Source organism: Phascolarctos cinereus, unplaced genomic scaffold, assembly GCF_003287225.1.
Source record: "Phascolarctos cinereus isolate Bilbo 61053 unplaced genomic scaffold, phaCin_HiC Scaffold_1;HRSCAF=81, whole genome shotgun sequence".
NCBI lineage: Eukaryota > Metazoa > Chordata > Mammalia > Diprotodontia > Phascolarctidae > Phascolarctos > Phascolarctos cinereus.
In genome coordinates, this window is record NW_027555514.1 from 1,891,343 (window position 1) to 1,907,067 (window position 15,725).

Sequence of the window (15,725 nt, forward strand, 5' to 3'; positions counted from 1 at the left end):
CCTATCACCAAAACAGCCGGTCCACTAACAAGATAACCTTGGCATTCGAGCCCAGGGTGGGCTGGGAAGAGGAAGGGGAGAGTCCCGAGGCAGGGAGACCCAGTGGAAGGCTGCTCCAGTCGGAGACGCACGTGTCTGGGTGAGGAAAGAGGTAGTGAGGGTCAGGGACCCCTCCCTGATGCCAGAAGAAGCGAAGCCTCTGGGGAAAGGCCCGAGTACCCGGCCAGTGGAAGTCCCTCTCCCTTCCATCCTCAAGGCCCCTCGGAGCCCAGGCTGGAAGCGCTTGCGGACGGACAGTGCTCCAGCGGGGAGGGTGGACCAGAGGGGGCTGAAGACTGGCCCCAGCATCTGCCACCACGCCCCGGACAGGTGTAGGTGAGGAGGCGGGGCTGGCTTCCGCCTACACCTGGCAGACTGAAGAAGGGACGGCCCATGTAAAGCCCGACAGCTCTGGCCCCGCCACCTGCGCTCCCTTTGTCTGGCTGATGCCCATCCCGGGCCTCTCCTCTCTCTGCACCGGTTCATGAGCTCAAGCTGGCGGGGCTGAGCACCCCGCCAAGGGCCAAGAGCCCTGCTGACCACCCCGCCAAGGGTCAGGGCTTGGCTGGACCTTGGGAATGGATTGGGCACCACTGACCTCGTGGTCGCACCACTGACCTCGTGGTCAATGGCTGGCGGCCCCCAAGCCCAACCTGGCCGGGTGGCCCCCCAACCCCCGGGCTCGGAGCAATTTGCTGGGCATGAAGGACCCTCCCCCGAATTGGAGCTTTGGGGTGCGCTCGTGGCGCCTGCTTCCATTCAGTCCACTCCTAGGAACAGCGATGGGGCGCCTGCTGGGTGCGGGGCGTCGGGGCAGCAGCCGGAGCCCCGCGGGCGGGGTGGGACGGGGCGGGCCGGCCAAAGGCCGGGACCCAAAGAGAAGGGCAGAAAGGAAAGGTCCCCTAGGTACTGCAGTGTTGGCAATAGCGCTGTGCGTCCCGACCTCCCTCGGCAGGGGGTCACGTAATTTTCCACTGTCCGCACCAGTAGGAGCGCCTGGGCACGGTCTGGGGGCGGGGCCCAAATCTAGGGGCGGGACCGTGGGCGGGGCCTGGAGCCAAGGGAGTGCGGGGTTGGGGCGGGGCCTGGAGCTAGGGGCGTGGCCCAGTGGGGCGGAAGCAGGTCCGGGCTTTGCCCCGACTCTCGAGCGACGGGCAGGGAAATAGGAAGTGGGCGTACTCAGAGGGGCGTCGCGGGGAGGGCGCGCATGCTCGATGACCTTTTCAGGCCCACTCGGCTTCCGTAGTGGGCCGTGCGCGTGCGCAGAGGCCCCGCCGAGGCGGCCGGGGCTAGAGGGAAGCTCAGGCTGTGGAGCCGCGTCGGATCACCTGCGCCAGGTGAGCCCGGGCGGACTGTGGCGGCGCCCCGAGGAGCTTCAGGGTCGGGCCGGCTGCTCCGATGGGCATCCGGAGAGCCTTCCGGAGCCGGCGCTGGGGGGAGGTGGCGAGAGTGGTGCGCGGCGCCTCCCCAGCCCGAGCTCCCCCGTCTCCCGACTCCTGGTTTTCTCGGGCCCGATGCCTTCCCCTCGGCTTTGAACTTGAGTAAACGCTCCGCCGGGGAGGGGGCTAGGCCTGGAGTCAGCACTTAGGAAGCGCCTGATGTGTGTCTGCACCCGGGGAGGTTCCCGGGAGCCGGGGCCGGGGTCGTCGAGCCCCGAAGGGCTCTTTGAACCGTTTGTGTGCGGGGGCCACTCTGACCGCCTCCTTGTCGTCTGCCCAGGCTTCCCACAGGACCCCTCCCGGAAGCCAGCACTTGCCTGCCTGGGTCGTTGAGCCCCGAAGGGCTCTTTGAGCGGTGGTCGAGGTCGCTGGGAAGTGGCTGGTGGTGTGGGGAGGGAGCGGGTTGTGTGGGAGGGCCATTCTGACCTCCTGCTTGTGTTCTGCCCAGGATTCCCACAGGACGCCGCCCAGAGGCCAGCCAGCATGAGCGGCTCCAAGCCGGACATCCTGTGGGCCCCACACCAGGTGGACAGGTTCGTGGTGTGTGACTCGGAGCTGAGCCTGTATCAGGTGGAGCCGGCCGGCAGCTCGGAGCTCAAGGCGGGCTCCTTGAGGCTGTCGGAGGACACGGCAGCCACCTTGCTGTCCATCAACTCGGACACCCCCTACATGAAATGCGTGGCCTGGTACCTGAGCTACGACCCCGAGTGTCTGCTGGCCGTGGGCCAGGCCAACGGCCGCGTGGTCCTCACCAGCCTGGGCCAGGACCCCAACTCCAAGTTCAAGGATTTGATAGGAAAGGAATTTGTCCCCAAACATGCACGGCAGTGCAACACCCTGGCCTGGAACCCGCTGGACAGTAACTGGCTGGCTGCCGGCTTAGACAAGCATCGGGCCGATTTCTCCGTGCTCATCTGGGACGTCTGTAGCAAGTACAGCCCAGAAGCCACGGTTCCTTTGGAGAAAGTCAGGCCCTCAGCCGGAGACGCGGAGGCCGGGCTGGTGGTGACAAAGCCCCTTTATGAGCTGGGGCAGAACGATGCTTGTCTGTCTCTTTGCTGGCTGCCCCGAGACCAGAAGCTGCTGCTTGCCGGCATGCACAGGAACCTGGCCATCTTTGACCTTCGCAACACAAGCCAGAAGATGTTTGTGAACACCAAAGCTGTCCAGGGAGTGATGGTGGACCCCCACTTCCACGACCGCGTGGCTTCTTTCTACGAAGGCCAGGTGGCCATCTGGGACCTTCGGAAGTTTGAGAAGCCCGTCCTGACCCTGACGGAGCAGCCCAAGCCTCTCACCAAAGTTGCCTGGTGCCCCACGAGGACGGGGCTGCTGGCCACGCTCACCAGGGACAGTGACATCATCCGGCTGTATGACATGCAGCACACGCCCACGCCCATTGGCGACGAGACAGAGCCGACCATCATCGAGCGCAGCGTGCAGCCCTGTGACAATTACATCGCCTCCTTCGCCTGGCATCCCACCAGCCAGAATCGCATGATCGTGGTGACGCCCAACCGGATCCTGTCTGACTTCACCGTGTTTGAACGGATCTCCCTCGCCTGGAGTCCGGTCACCTCCTTGATGTGGGCCTGTGGCCGTCACCTCTATGAGTGCACCGAAGAGGGACGTGATCCTTCCTTGGAAAAGGACATTGCCACCAAGATGCGCCTCCGCGCTTTGTCCCGCTATGGCCTTGATACCGAGCAGGTCTGGAGAAACCACGTGCTAGCTGGAAATGAAGACCCTCAGCTGAAATCCCTCTGGTATACGCTGTACTATATCCTTTGAAACAAGTGCCGGCGGAGACTGGCAGTTGGCGTCTAGAGAAGCGCCCTGTGTCTGGTGGGCAGGGGCCTCACCTGCTGCCTTCGAGGAGGCTGGGACGCGCAATACTGCTTTTAGTGTACGGGAGGGAGAGGGCCTTGACAAGGCCTTAGTGTGGCCTTAGCCCTGACACTAGTTCTGTCTTGATTGGCCCTCATTCAAAAGGAAGCTTCTCCTAAGCCAGCCTTAGTATTTCCTATGCATTTCAATACTTATGAAGCAGTATACAGAAGATTTGGACCCGAAATCTCCAGGCCACAAAGGGTCACTGGTTTATGCGGGCATTAAAACCATCGTGAAATCATCTTTGGGTAAGGACACGCTTATTTAATCATCTTGGAATATTCTTTAGACATTGGGATTTTGACTTAGCTATTTTAGTAAATGATGCTAAGTTAAAAATTTGGCTAGGATTTCTTCCAAAATAGCTTTTTTTGGGGGTGGGGGGGAGTGGCTGGCTAGTGGGTCACTCCTCCAGCTTGATGAGCACTGAAAAGCTCCCTCCTTGGTGACTGGCCTTGCTGAGAGAGCCCCCCCCCCCGAGGGCAGGCATTCTCCTGAGCTCTCTGCCCGCCCCCTCCTTCACCCTGTTGGCCATCAGGGCAGAGCCTAACACAGGAGAGTGGTTTGCCACGTGAGAATTTTAAAATCATTTTTCTTTTGTATGAAGAAAAGAATGAGGCCTTTCATTTAATCCTAACTTAGGATTTAGCCTTTATAAAGAGAGGCAGTGTGTCAGTGCACAGAGAAGCAGGGAGTTCTGGGTTCAAATCCTGCTCCTGACACATGATGACTGTGTGACCCTGACCAGGTGTCCTCACTTCTCCCTGCCCCCAGGGGTGAGGGAAGCTTCCTAGCTGGCTTATTTATTTAATTTTTTACTTCAGTGAAATAACAAGTTTGTCTTATTTTCCAACAGCAGTCCCTCCCCCTCCCCATGCCCATGTGACTTCACCCCAGAAGGGGCTGATGGCTCCCTTAGGCAGACCCAAGGACTCTGTGAGGCTACCGAAGTGCCAGGCTCTTAGGGTGCTGGAATCTCGTCCTCAGCCAGCAGGTGGTGGCTGTCATCAGAGGTCCAGGCGGCCTCATGATAAGACCATTCCCCACCCCCTAATGACAGGGCTGCCCAGGGTTCCAAACCTCTAATAAAGAGGCTGACATGTGCAGCCTCGGAGGGTTTTAAGTTATATGAAAGTGCTCACTATGCGTCTTGAAGAGGCCGGGTGTCTAATGTGGGCGCCTCCCCATCTCACCTTGCTCTTTACCCTGGCCTGGCCTTGCCTGGCCTGGCAGGGGTCGCCGTGGAAGAGCTTACAGCTTCCCTGTTCTGGCCTAGTTACTTGAACATGTGTCAGCATCTGACTGTTCACAGATGAGCTCCTCAGGCACATCTTCCCCCTCAGCTCGCACCTAGCAGAGAGCTCCCTCTCAGCTGGTCACTGCTGCCCACCAGGCACACCCTGACAGCAGTGCCCATCCTCTCCTAGGCATGGCAGAGGGTGGCAGCAGACACAGCTGGAGTGGGGCGTCCGAGAAGCCGAGTGAGGGACCGAGTCTGAGTGAAGAGAGAATCTTGGCCTTACAGCTCTGTGGCTGGATCAGCAAGGGGACAGATGTGGATGTGGGACCCTTCCTCAACTCCCTCGTGCAGGAGGGGGAATGGGAGCGAGCCGCCGCTGTGGCCTTGTTCAACCTGGACATCCGGCGCGCTATCCAGATCCTGAACGAAGGGGCCTCTTCTGAGAAAGGTGCCAGGGCATGGGTCACGAGGGGAAGGGGATCAGCACAGTCTGAACATGATCCAAGGGCCATCCTGGAGTTCTCAGACTGCTGGGAGGGAGGTGGGAGAACGAAGGCGTTGTGTCTTACTCGGGGCTGTGGGGGTCTGAGAGCGAGAAGGAGCAGAAGGAAGTGTGAGGGCACAGAGCCACAGGGAGAAAGGAGTTCAGACTCGGGAGGAGAGACTGACTTATGTGGCAGAGAGAGCAATGGGGAGCCAGGGAGGGATGCAGCCTGAGGGAGAGAACGACCCTAGAGCTTAATTTTAGAAAGGCCTTTGTTAGCCGACACTGCTGATGGCTTCTGATGAGCCCCAGGCAGGTGGAGCTGGGGCCCCCAGGGCCTCCCTGAGGACGCCCAGAGGGTGGTTCTGAGGTTGGCCTCCCTTTAGGGTATTTTTGTGGTGGTGCCTTCCCTGGGACATCGTCTGTGATAAAGCCCAGCGGGCTGACCGTGCCTCCTCCTCTATGGGGCTGCTTCTGATCTGTAGGCGACCTGAATCTCAACGTGGTAGCCATGGCGTTGTCGGGGTACACGGATGAGAAGAACTCCCTGTGGAGGGAGATGTGCAGCACTCTGCGGTTACAGCTCAGTGACCCCTACCTCTGTGTCATGTTTGCCTTCCTGACAAGCGAGCCCGGCTCTTACGACGGTGTCTTGGTGAGCTCCTTACAGCTCTGCTCCAGCCTCCTCTTCCCTGCTGGAGATCCCGGGGCCTGGTGCTGTTCCCTGTGGGGGTTGCCCCTTCATTTGTCACTCTTCTTTGGTGGGGTGGGTGTCCAGCCTGGAGCTAGCTTCCTGCAGCCCCAAGACTCTTAAAAAATGGTGCCCATCACATGGTGGTGGGTCTTATGTGCCCAGCTGGACTTGTCTCATGCCAGTGACCCAGTCTGTGCACCTAGAGGAATCAAGACTAGCTCCCGTAGCCAGGGGATGCTGGGGGGCCCAGCATCTTCTCAGGTCCATGCCAGAGGCTGGCGGGCCACTGCTCAAGCCCACCCCCCATGAGGGCCCCCAGAAGTCTCCTGCAGCTCTTCTCAACTTAGCGCCCCCCAGAAGGGACAAATAGGCCTTTATTAAGTGCCTACAATGTGGGAAGTCCAGCATCTACACAAAAAGCAAAGACCTGGGGCCGGGGCCTCTTTTGCCCCGACTCATTTTCCAGGCGAGCAGAATCTGAACGTTCCTCTGCCTCTTTGGACGGTCCTTGCCCCCCTTGCGATTTGGAGGGAGCCAGGCTGAATAGGGTATCTGCTGTCTCATTTGTGCAGTGGTCTTCTCAGAATAGGAGGTGTCAGAGCAGTAGAGTGAAGATGGCCCTGCATTCCCATTTCGGGGACAGAGGGTCCTCTTGACTTGGCCCCAGAGCAGCCCTTGCCTGTCTCTCCCTCAGCCTGGTGACGTCTCACCTCTGACAGGGGCCTTTTGACCCTAGGCACTTGCTCCCTCTAAGCCTTAGTTTCCACACCTGCAAACTGGGCATGAATAATACCTGTGGTGACAGTATCTCCCAGGGTGACCATAAGGCTCCTCAGAGGACATGTCTTTAAAAGGCTTTCGAAACTCTGAAGAACCTTGATCACTTACTGCCATCTATAAAGTGAGGAAGGTACCACTTTGAATAATGTTTAAAGCATGTTGGATAAGCCTCCTCTGCTAGTGTTGGGGGAGACATGGAGGAGAATGTGCTGGCCAGGCCGGCAGGAATGGGCTGCCGTCTCCTTGGGAGATAGATAATGCTCGCATCGAGGAGGTCTGCAGTCAGTGGGGCGCCTGAGCGCTCGAAGACACTGCTCTGACATTTCTCCTCAGGATGCCAATATCTAAAGGAAGTCTATCTTTACACCTGGCTCCTGGTGTTTCTGATGAATGTTTAGCCCCAGATCTGTTAATCAATTCACAGATTTTTTAAGGAGTTCCCAAGCCATTGTTGAACTGGGGCTGCTAGGATATTGTCTAAAAGTAGTATTTTGGGGCAGCTAGGTGGCGCAGTGGATAGAACACTGGCCCTGAAGTCAGGAGGACCTGAGTTCAAATCCGGCCTTAGACCAAACACTTGACACTTACTAGCTGTGTGATCCTGAGCAAGTCACTTAACCCTAATTGCCTAAAAAAAAAATAGAAAAATAAAAGTAGTATTTCTACTGGGCAGTTGATTATCACACCGTGCCTCAAGCATCGTGTGTTGCCAGGATGATTCCCTTGTGCTGTTTGGTGGGATTCAGTGTAGTATGTTTGGCTCCAGGACCCTGGCGACTGGTGCCCCTAGAGGATGTGGGAGGAGAAGGTCTGTCCTCTTGCTTCAGCGGGTGGCCCTTGTAAAGTTGTGATACGAACGGGACGGCGTGGCCCTCCAGAGGTCGGTCACTGAGTAACGGCTCCCTTTTTCTTCTCAGTATGAGAACAAAGTGGCGGTGCGAGACCGGGTGGCGTTTGCCTGCAAATTCCTCAGCGATGCTCAGGTGAGGCCTTGTTAAAGGGTGCGGCTTGTCTGTGCTGGAGACCTGTGGCACAGAGTCGCTGTTTCAGGGCACTTTGTGAGGAATTCTCCCCAAATGCAAAGCGGCCTGCACTAGAGTGAGACGTCTGTAACGGGCGGTGCTGCTCATCAGTCCAGGCCTTCAGAGTGTTTTAGACGGTACCTAGTTGGCCTTCATGCTGTGCGTAATCATGGTGTATGGAATGGAAGCAGAACCCTGGGCTGGGATTCTGAGGACCTGGCTTCTGCTTTGCTCTGCTGCTCATGAGCTCCGGAAACATCTTGAAGTCATTCACTTCAATGGTCCTCAGTTTGTCCTCCTGAAAAATGGAGGTGTTAGACTAGATGGTGTGGCTTTGTCCAGCTCTGGGTTATGTTCTCTAGACTCTTGCTTTTAGACCCGTTTTCCTTTTTTTCCAGCTAGCTTCATACTTTACTTTCCCTTGAATTAACAGGCTGCCCCACCTTATTGCCAGAGTTATGTTTTCTAGATGCCCCTAGTGCCTAGGGTGTAGCTTGGTCTGGCTGACTGCCTCTGTTGGTACTGTGAGTGCGGACACTTGGTCGGCTGTAGAGCCAAGTAAAGTTGGTCTGCCTTCTAAAGAGTGTTTAAACCGAATCTCAGATACTTTCCAAATGGTCTTCCAAGCACCCTCTCCATGGATGTGGGCCCAGTTGTAGATCCTATAGCACGAGGCCAGAGTAGGCCTCAATCCTCTCCAGATCATTTGTTCAGAACAGATTGAAGTTCTAAGAGGAGACTGTCCAGTGGGACTGCCATTGTTAGACAAAATTAATGAAAAATAACTCTTGAACTTTCTAGTTGAACAGATACATTGAAAAGCTGACCAATGAAATGAAAGAGGCCGGAAATCTAGAAGGAATCTTGCTGACGGGTCTAACAAAGGATGGAGTCGATTTAATGGAAAGTTATGTTGATAGAACTGGAGATGTCCAGACTGCAAGCTACTGTATGCTACAGGTCAGTGTAGTGACCCGGCTGCAGAAAGCTTTTATACTTGCTGCCTTGCACCTGGGGACTTGTCCTCCTACATTGGGAAGAATATGGTGGACACTCACTAGATCTTCATTGTGTTCACTTTGACTTGTTTCTTTGTCAGATCATGCCAACCAAAACAGAGCTTTTCATTGGAGTTGAAGCCAAGAAATGCTTCAGTATATTTTAAAGCAATTCAAATACTAATGCTTGTTTTTCCTTTGTTAGGGTTCTCCATTAGACGTACTTAAAGATGAGAGGGTCCAGTATTGGATTGAAAACTACAGGAATTTGCTAGACGCATGGCGCTTCTGGCACAAGCGAGCAGAATTTGACATTCACAGGAGTAAACTGGATCCCAGTTCCAAGCCTTTAGCACAGGTAAATGACAAGCAGTTTTGACAGAATATCATTTGAAAGTATATCTAATATTGCAACCGAAGAAACATGGGCTCATACTAGAAATTAAGGATAAGGTTAAAGAGTTACAACAACAATACCATTTTTGCTAATGGCTGCTTCATCCTCTAATGCTTGTCCTGAGTCCTGCTGACTTTTCCTAGATTGTTTATCTGCATGGCCTTGTTTTCTGGTCTTGTTACTTGGCTAGCAATAGTCTTATCAATCGGGACTGTCCTCTAACAAAGTGGGATGCTTTAAAGAAAATGGCTCTGAATCCTACTGCCAGCTTCATTCACATTTATCAGCTTGCCTATCCTTGGCCTACCCAGGAGTGGCAGGTCCAGGATTTAGGGATTTATGTGGCCCAGAACCACTTGGGAAGGTACAGCTAGGTCTTTGGGTTTGGTTCTGGAAGTTCTTAAAGAGATGAGGTCAGTGCTGAGCCTGGCTGGATGTATTCTGAGCCCTCTCATGATTAGATTATCCCCAGGGGAAGATTTTGTCCAGGATATTGAAATACTCAGGAAGGAAAGACTTATGAGAAAAGCAGAGGCTGGCTATTTGTCTACCTTTATGAGATAATGTGAGGCACCACTTGGCAGAGGGGAGGGAGAGCCAGCCTCAGAGTCAGGAGACCTCCATTCACATCCTGCCTCTGATGCATACTGGCTTTGGGACCTGAGGTGTCTCTCTAAGATTATAATCTGCAGAGAAGGTGCCCACCTTCATTGGGACAGGGAGTGTCCTCACTGAGAGTTCCTTATATCAACAAAATCACAAGTTTGGCCCCTACCCATTTTTCTTTTTTCTTCTTTCTTTAATTTTTTAAAATAAGTTTTTATGATGTCTTCTGGCTCTTCTGGCTCTTATTCCCAGCATCCCTCCTGCTCCCTCTCCCAATGATCCATCCCACATGAAGTATATTTTTTAGAGACGAAATGAAAATCAGCACCGTGTGCTGTGTCATTGCACCTTTGGGCCCCACCACTCTTCTCATTTCTCTGTTTTGTTACATTCGTTTTTGATCTGGGGACTGTGTGGTTGTTTCCATTTCCATGGTTGTGGTTACTGTGTCTGGTAAAATTTTCTTGGCTCTACTGACTTCACTCTGCACTGTGTCATAGAGATCTTTGCAGGCTTCTTTGTATTCACCACATGCATCCTTTCTTACAGCACGGTAGTTTTCGATTCTGTTCATGTAGCACCATGTGTTTGGCCATTCCCCGATATCACAAAAAGTGCTGCCATAAATATTTTGGTGTATATGGGGATGCTTTTCTTATCAGTGACTTCCTTGGGCAGAAGCCCAGTAATGGAATCTCTGGATCAGGAGTATGAACATCTTAGTCACTCTACTGTCATAATCCCAAATAGTTGTGTTACTTCACAGCCCTGCCAGTCATGTATTAGTATGCCTTTGACCGTTGCCACTTTTTGTCACTTTTGCCAATTTGGAAGGTGGGAGACAAATCACAGGGTTGTTTTGATTTGCATTTCTCTTATTGTTAGTACTCTGGCGCATTTTAGCATTGATTTGAAAAGATCAGCTTACTCTGTAATGCTCTGGATTAAAGCCATTACTTATATCTTGGACACTCCCATCCCCTCTCCCAAATCTGGAAAATATCACCTCCTAAAGGGCATTTCTTCCTTATGACCCCAGGAGCGTTTCATGCCCTCATGTCTGCGGAAGTGCAGCAATCTGCAGCCCGTCTCCCGCCAGGAGAGGTGGCATCTGCCCAGGCTGAGCACAGCCCCCAATCCGCCAGAATGCCCACCTTTTCTCGCTCACTCAGCAGCTCTCCCAAGCGGGCATTTTGAGTCCCCAGCAGGTTGCACACTCAGAGCGCACACCCAGGGCTCTGTTGACTTTACTTAAACTGTAGGAAGAGTCAGCTGCCTCTTCCCTGGGCCTCCCTCTCTGGTCTTAGCTGGAGCAGTGGGTGATGGGTGCAGGATCTCAGGCTGGCACCCGGCGACGAAAACCATGAGCCTGATGGGAGCCGTTTCTTTGACAGGTGTTTGTGAGCTGCAACTTCTGCGGAAAGTCCATCTCCTACAGCTGCTCGGCTGTGCCCCACCAGGGCCGGGGCTTCAGCCAGTACGGCGTGAGCGGCTCCCCGACCAAATCCAAAGTCACCAGCTGCCCCGGCTGTCGGAAGCCCCTCCCCCGATGCGCGCTCTGCCTCATCAACATGGGCACGCCCGTTTCTAGCTGCCCAGGTAGGTCTGGAAGCCGAGGAAGCCCTTGGCAGTTCCGGCGATTACTTCACTTTATTTTCATTTATTTATTATTTTAAACGTTTTTATTTTAAGTCTTGAGTTCCAAATTCCCCCTCTCCCTCCCCCTCCCTGAGACAGTAAGCAGTCAGATGTAGGTTATCCAGATGGAGTTATGCAAAACATTTCCATGTTAGTCATTTGGTCCAAGAAGACTTAGATAAAAGGAAACAATGAAAGAAAGAAAGTGAAAACTAGCTGTATTCAAGCAGTGTGAGCTCCTTCTCTGGAGGCCATCCTTTGGGATGGTCTTAGAGCAAGGCACCCTCTGACCAGGGTTGCACCATTCCCAGTTCTTCATCAAATAACGGGGTCCTTACAGGGTTACAGGGATGTTCAGGCGCTTTGTTTGCTACATGGTGCTCCACTGAGGTCAGATTGGGAATATTCAGAATGATGTCCACATGAATGAACAAAGCGTGTATTAAGTGCCTGCTGTGTGTAAAGCACCGGGGACACAAGCGCAGCAGTGAGGCCGTCCCTGGTGTATGGGAGGGACCCCCTCCATGCTGTGGGAAGGCGTCCCAGAGGCTTTGAGGGCAGCGCAGAGCAGGCAGGCAGGGTCAGGACAGCCGAGCTAAGGATGGCACCTCCTGTCCAGGCTCCCGGGCCCCAGGCCGCATCTCCACAGGATGCTGGCCACGGCCCTGGCCTGGCCGCGTGTCCATCCTCTAGGTGGCGTGTAACTGAGACTTCCGTCTCTCCTTTTAGGCCTGCCCTCTGCTCACAGGGGTTGGTAATGGGAATTTAAACCCTCCTGAGGCCAGGGGGCATTCAGTGGTGGTAAAATGAGCCTGTATCCTTGGTGCCTAGCACAGTGCCTGGCACCTAGGAGACGCTTTAAAAAAACTCAGTAACTGACTGACTGTCAACTTGTGAAACTTGTGAAAAGTGTGGGCACTGTCCCCCATCAGCCGGCCTGGGCCCTGTGGGTAATGCTTTTACAGGTGGTGGTGCGCCTGCAGTGAAGTGTCCTGCCACACTAATGGAAGGCCTTCCTTTCACAGGAGGATCCAAGTCAGACGAGAAAGTGGACCTGAGCAAGGACAAGAAGCTGGCCCAGTTCAATAACTGGTTCACGTGGTGCCACAACTGCCGGCACGGTGGCCACGCCGGCCACATGCTCAGCTGGTTCAGGTATGCCACCTGGATGCCGTGGCTCCTGAGAGCACGACCAGATTCCTGCGTTGTGGGGAACCTAAGTGTGAATGAAAATGCAGCCAAACTGAGTCCGTGGTCCTCCGGTGCCGGTCAGTGGCTGTGGTTTCTATTTGACCTTGACACCGCTAGGCAGATAACCCAGAACTGAGTCAGTTACCAGAGAAATGGCTGAATTTCTGAAGGATTTCATTTTTGACCCAATGCCTTGGGGGGGGTTCCCCATGGATTATTAACTTGTGAAGAATCGCTTGGCCTGTTGCACAGCTTGGAAGAACTCTGGGTAGTCGAGCAGTTTTTGCCTTTGCCCATAACCCCCTGCTATACTGGTATCTCATATGGATCCACGTTGTTAGATCTGCCATATCCCTGGCTGTCACTTGAACTGAACACATGAAGGTGTTTTTTTCTACTCTGAGTGAGGCCCAGTAGCCAAAAAACCTTTCAAGAAAAACCTAGCTCGAGCCCTTTGGAAGGAAGAGCAGTCTCCTCGCCTTCTCTCAGTGATCCCCCATTTCAGCTTGAAGTCCTTGACGTTCTGGGGCGTCTTGCTTTGGGTTTCTTTCTCGCTTAATCCAAAGACTTTTAATAGAGTTGGGGAGACAGCGAATATGAGGGTGAGCTGTCTCTTTCGTTGGCTGGTTTTCTAACTCTGCCTTTGCCTCTGTCTAGGGACCATGCTGAGTGTCCTGTGTCCGCATGTTCCTGTAAGTGTATGCAGTTGGATACAACGGGGAATCTTGTCCCGGCAGAGACTGTGCAGCCCTAGCTGGGAACCCTTCAAGGGAATGGCTTTCTGGCAGGGCCCTCCACAGATCCATGTCCCCCACTCATCAGCTTTGCCTCCCAGCCCTCGGATGGCCGCGTGGGATTGGGCTGCTTCGCAGACCCTCCTGAGGTGGGTGAGCAGCCTGTGTCCTCAGGGGTAGTCATTCACTGGCCAGAGCAGTTGTTTTAGAAATTCTGGTAGAAATCCGGAATGCCTTCTGGTCAACCTGTCTGGGAAAGCAGGAAGTATTTTGTTAAGACATAGACTCTCAGACGTGGGATTCACCCCGTGTTTCAGAAGATGGGGCTAAATCCCTCACTGAAAGTGGCGGGTGAATCTCTGGGCAAGTCTGGTTCCTTCTTCTCCCTTGTCACCAGCCCCTGCCCCACATGTGCCACTGCAGAAAAGGAGTGAAGGTACCAGTGGACGAGGGGTTTGTGTTCACAAGGGCCTCCTCTCCCTCAACCACAATTACCATTCAGTCACACGTTTTCATCGTAAGACGACGAACGTTATATGGTGTTGGCCATCAGTTTACGAGAGGGCGCTAGAGAACCCCACATGAACACATAGCCCCAAACTTAACTTCTCTGCGTGAGAACACACATTTCTGACATGCCAGTCGTCAGACGTGAGTGTTGCCTCTCCAGCTTGATGGACTTGGATTCCACAGCTTCCCTCTATCCATGGTCATAATGGAAGGCCCAGGACAGCCCTGGAGCCAGCTTCTGACCTTCCCCCACCAGGCCCCCCAGGTCTTCTCCAGACACTGACACCATAGAGGAGAAACCTGGCTCTTCTGCTTTCATCAGTCCTCGTCTGGGGGAAGATTTTCTTCTGGGTGTTGACGCCTGCAAATGTGCTTCCTATTCAGGCCGTGCCAGGGCCTGGGAATCCATCTGACTGAGTGCAGTGGTTTGGTTTCTTCTGCATTTGTGTGTGTGGAGGGGGAATGGACGTGGGGAATCGGCTGAACGAGGCTTTACTGAACACTTTGCTCAGAGCCAAGGCCCGGCCCGTCACCGCCGGACATCAAGCGTGATGGAATGGAGAATCTCAGACTGACCGTTAGGGTTGTCGTTGCAGGTTGGGTGGCTTCAGAAACCGGGCAGTGAGCCAGAGGTGCTTGGAGATGTGCTGGGGAGGTGAGGGTGTGGGCTTTGGGCCGGGGCAGCAGGTGGAGAGGAGCCTGCCGTGTGCTGATGCTTCTGCCCACCGAGGCGATGTTGGGACCTCAGGTGGTGGATATTTATGGTTTTTGTACAAAAGTGGTTTTGTTAATAAAGAGGATGTTGTTTTATTCAGGCTCCACATCAGAGGAAGTTGCACTGGTTTCACGTCAGGAGGGAAGCCCCTTTTCTCCAACTGCTTCAGAAAGACCATTTTAGGGCACGTTGGGTGCAGAGCTCCTGCTGAACACGGGCAGAAACCCGGCTGCAAAAGGAGTGGCAGCTGACACCCCGGTATTTGTTGTAGAGGAAGAAGTGGTAGAGGAATTCCAGAGGGGATGCAGAAGCTGCTCTGAATTAAATCAGCACGAACTTTGTGAGGAGGGAGAAATGGAAGGTCTGGCTCAGGACTGAAGGAATGGGAGAGGCCCCTGCTGGGCTCCTGAACGCTTCTGTGAAGGAGGCTGAGGGCCTGGACATGGCGCCAGAGAGCCTCGGAAAAGGGGGAAATGGGTTCTAACAGGAAGGTAGAAAAGGGCTCTTTATCGAGGAAGGCATTCTCTAATCAGCGGGATACCCTCACGCTACCCACTCCTGGGGTGAAAGTAGAAATGAAGACAGAGCTAGAAAGAATAAAAACTAGGAAAGGGCATGCAGCTACAACCATTCCAGCCTGACCTTGAGACAAAGTATGCTGGGAGGTGGGGAGGATAAAGGACGCCTCCGATTTCCAACACCCTTGAGTAGAGTTTAGCTGATCAGAATTGGCTGTGTCGCTCGGGAGATCCAGAGAGCCTAAAACCCCACTTGGTAACAAGTGGACTTGAACAGGGGGCAGAGAAGGTAAATTGGCCCAAGAAACACCAGAGAGGCGTGTGGTGGGCAGGGGCCGCCTGCCTGCAGGAGCCAAGTCAAGGGTGGCCAAGATGGGCCAGGTCCTATAGTGCCAGCAAGAGCAGTGACCCCCTGGGGCAGATGTGGGATGCCCCCAGCCACCAGGGCCATGTTGGAAAGGGTCAAGGAACAGCTGGCCAGAATAACACTTCCTTTGCTGGTTGAGTTTCCTGGTGTAACCTTAACCCTTCTGGGTGGGGAGGGATTCTGTAATAAGACATAAGGTAAACCTTTCTGGCTCGTGGTTCAGTTTTTCAGTTGTGTCTGACTCTTCATGACCCCATTTGAGGTTTTCTTGGCAAAGGTACTGGAGCTGTTTGCCATTTCCTCCTCCAGCTCATTTTACAGATGAAGAAATTGAGGCAAACAGGTAAAGTGACTTGCCCAGGGTCACACAGCTAGTGTCTGAATACAGATTTGAACCCAAGCAGATGAGTCTTCCCGACTCTAGGCCTGGTCCTCTGTGCACAGCACTACCCAGCTCGTATAA

General features: G+C 54.0%; 1 protein-coding gene across 2 annotated transcripts; it reads left to right on the plus strand.

Moving 5' to 3' along the window:
* Positions 1–1,279: 1,279 nt before the first annotated feature.
* On the plus strand, positions 1,280–15,469 carry MIOS (meiosis regulator for oocyte development). 2 transcript variants are annotated; one of them, XM_078150618.1, is made up of 12 exons: positions 1,280–1,376; positions 1,927–3,258; positions 3,518–3,616; positions 4,796–5,056; positions 5,578–5,747; positions 7,484–7,549; positions 8,390–8,548; positions 8,792–8,944; positions 10,984–11,188; positions 12,253–12,495; positions 13,076–13,301; positions 14,478–15,469. In XM_078150618.1, exons 2-12 carry the CDS (start codon positions 1,962–1,964, stop codon positions 14,626–14,628), a joined length of 3,030 nt encoding a protein of 1,009 aa, XP_078006744.1. In that variant the 5' UTR covers positions 1,280–1,376; positions 1,927–1,961; the 3' UTR covers positions 14,629–15,469. The 2 variants fall into 2 exon arrangements, with proteins under 2 accessions (XP_078006744.1, XP_020855709.1); XM_021000050.2 differs by lacking the exon at positions 14,478–15,469 and having other exon boundaries at positions 12,253–12,382; positions 13,076–13,266.
* Positions 15,470–15,725: the final 256 nt, after the last annotated feature.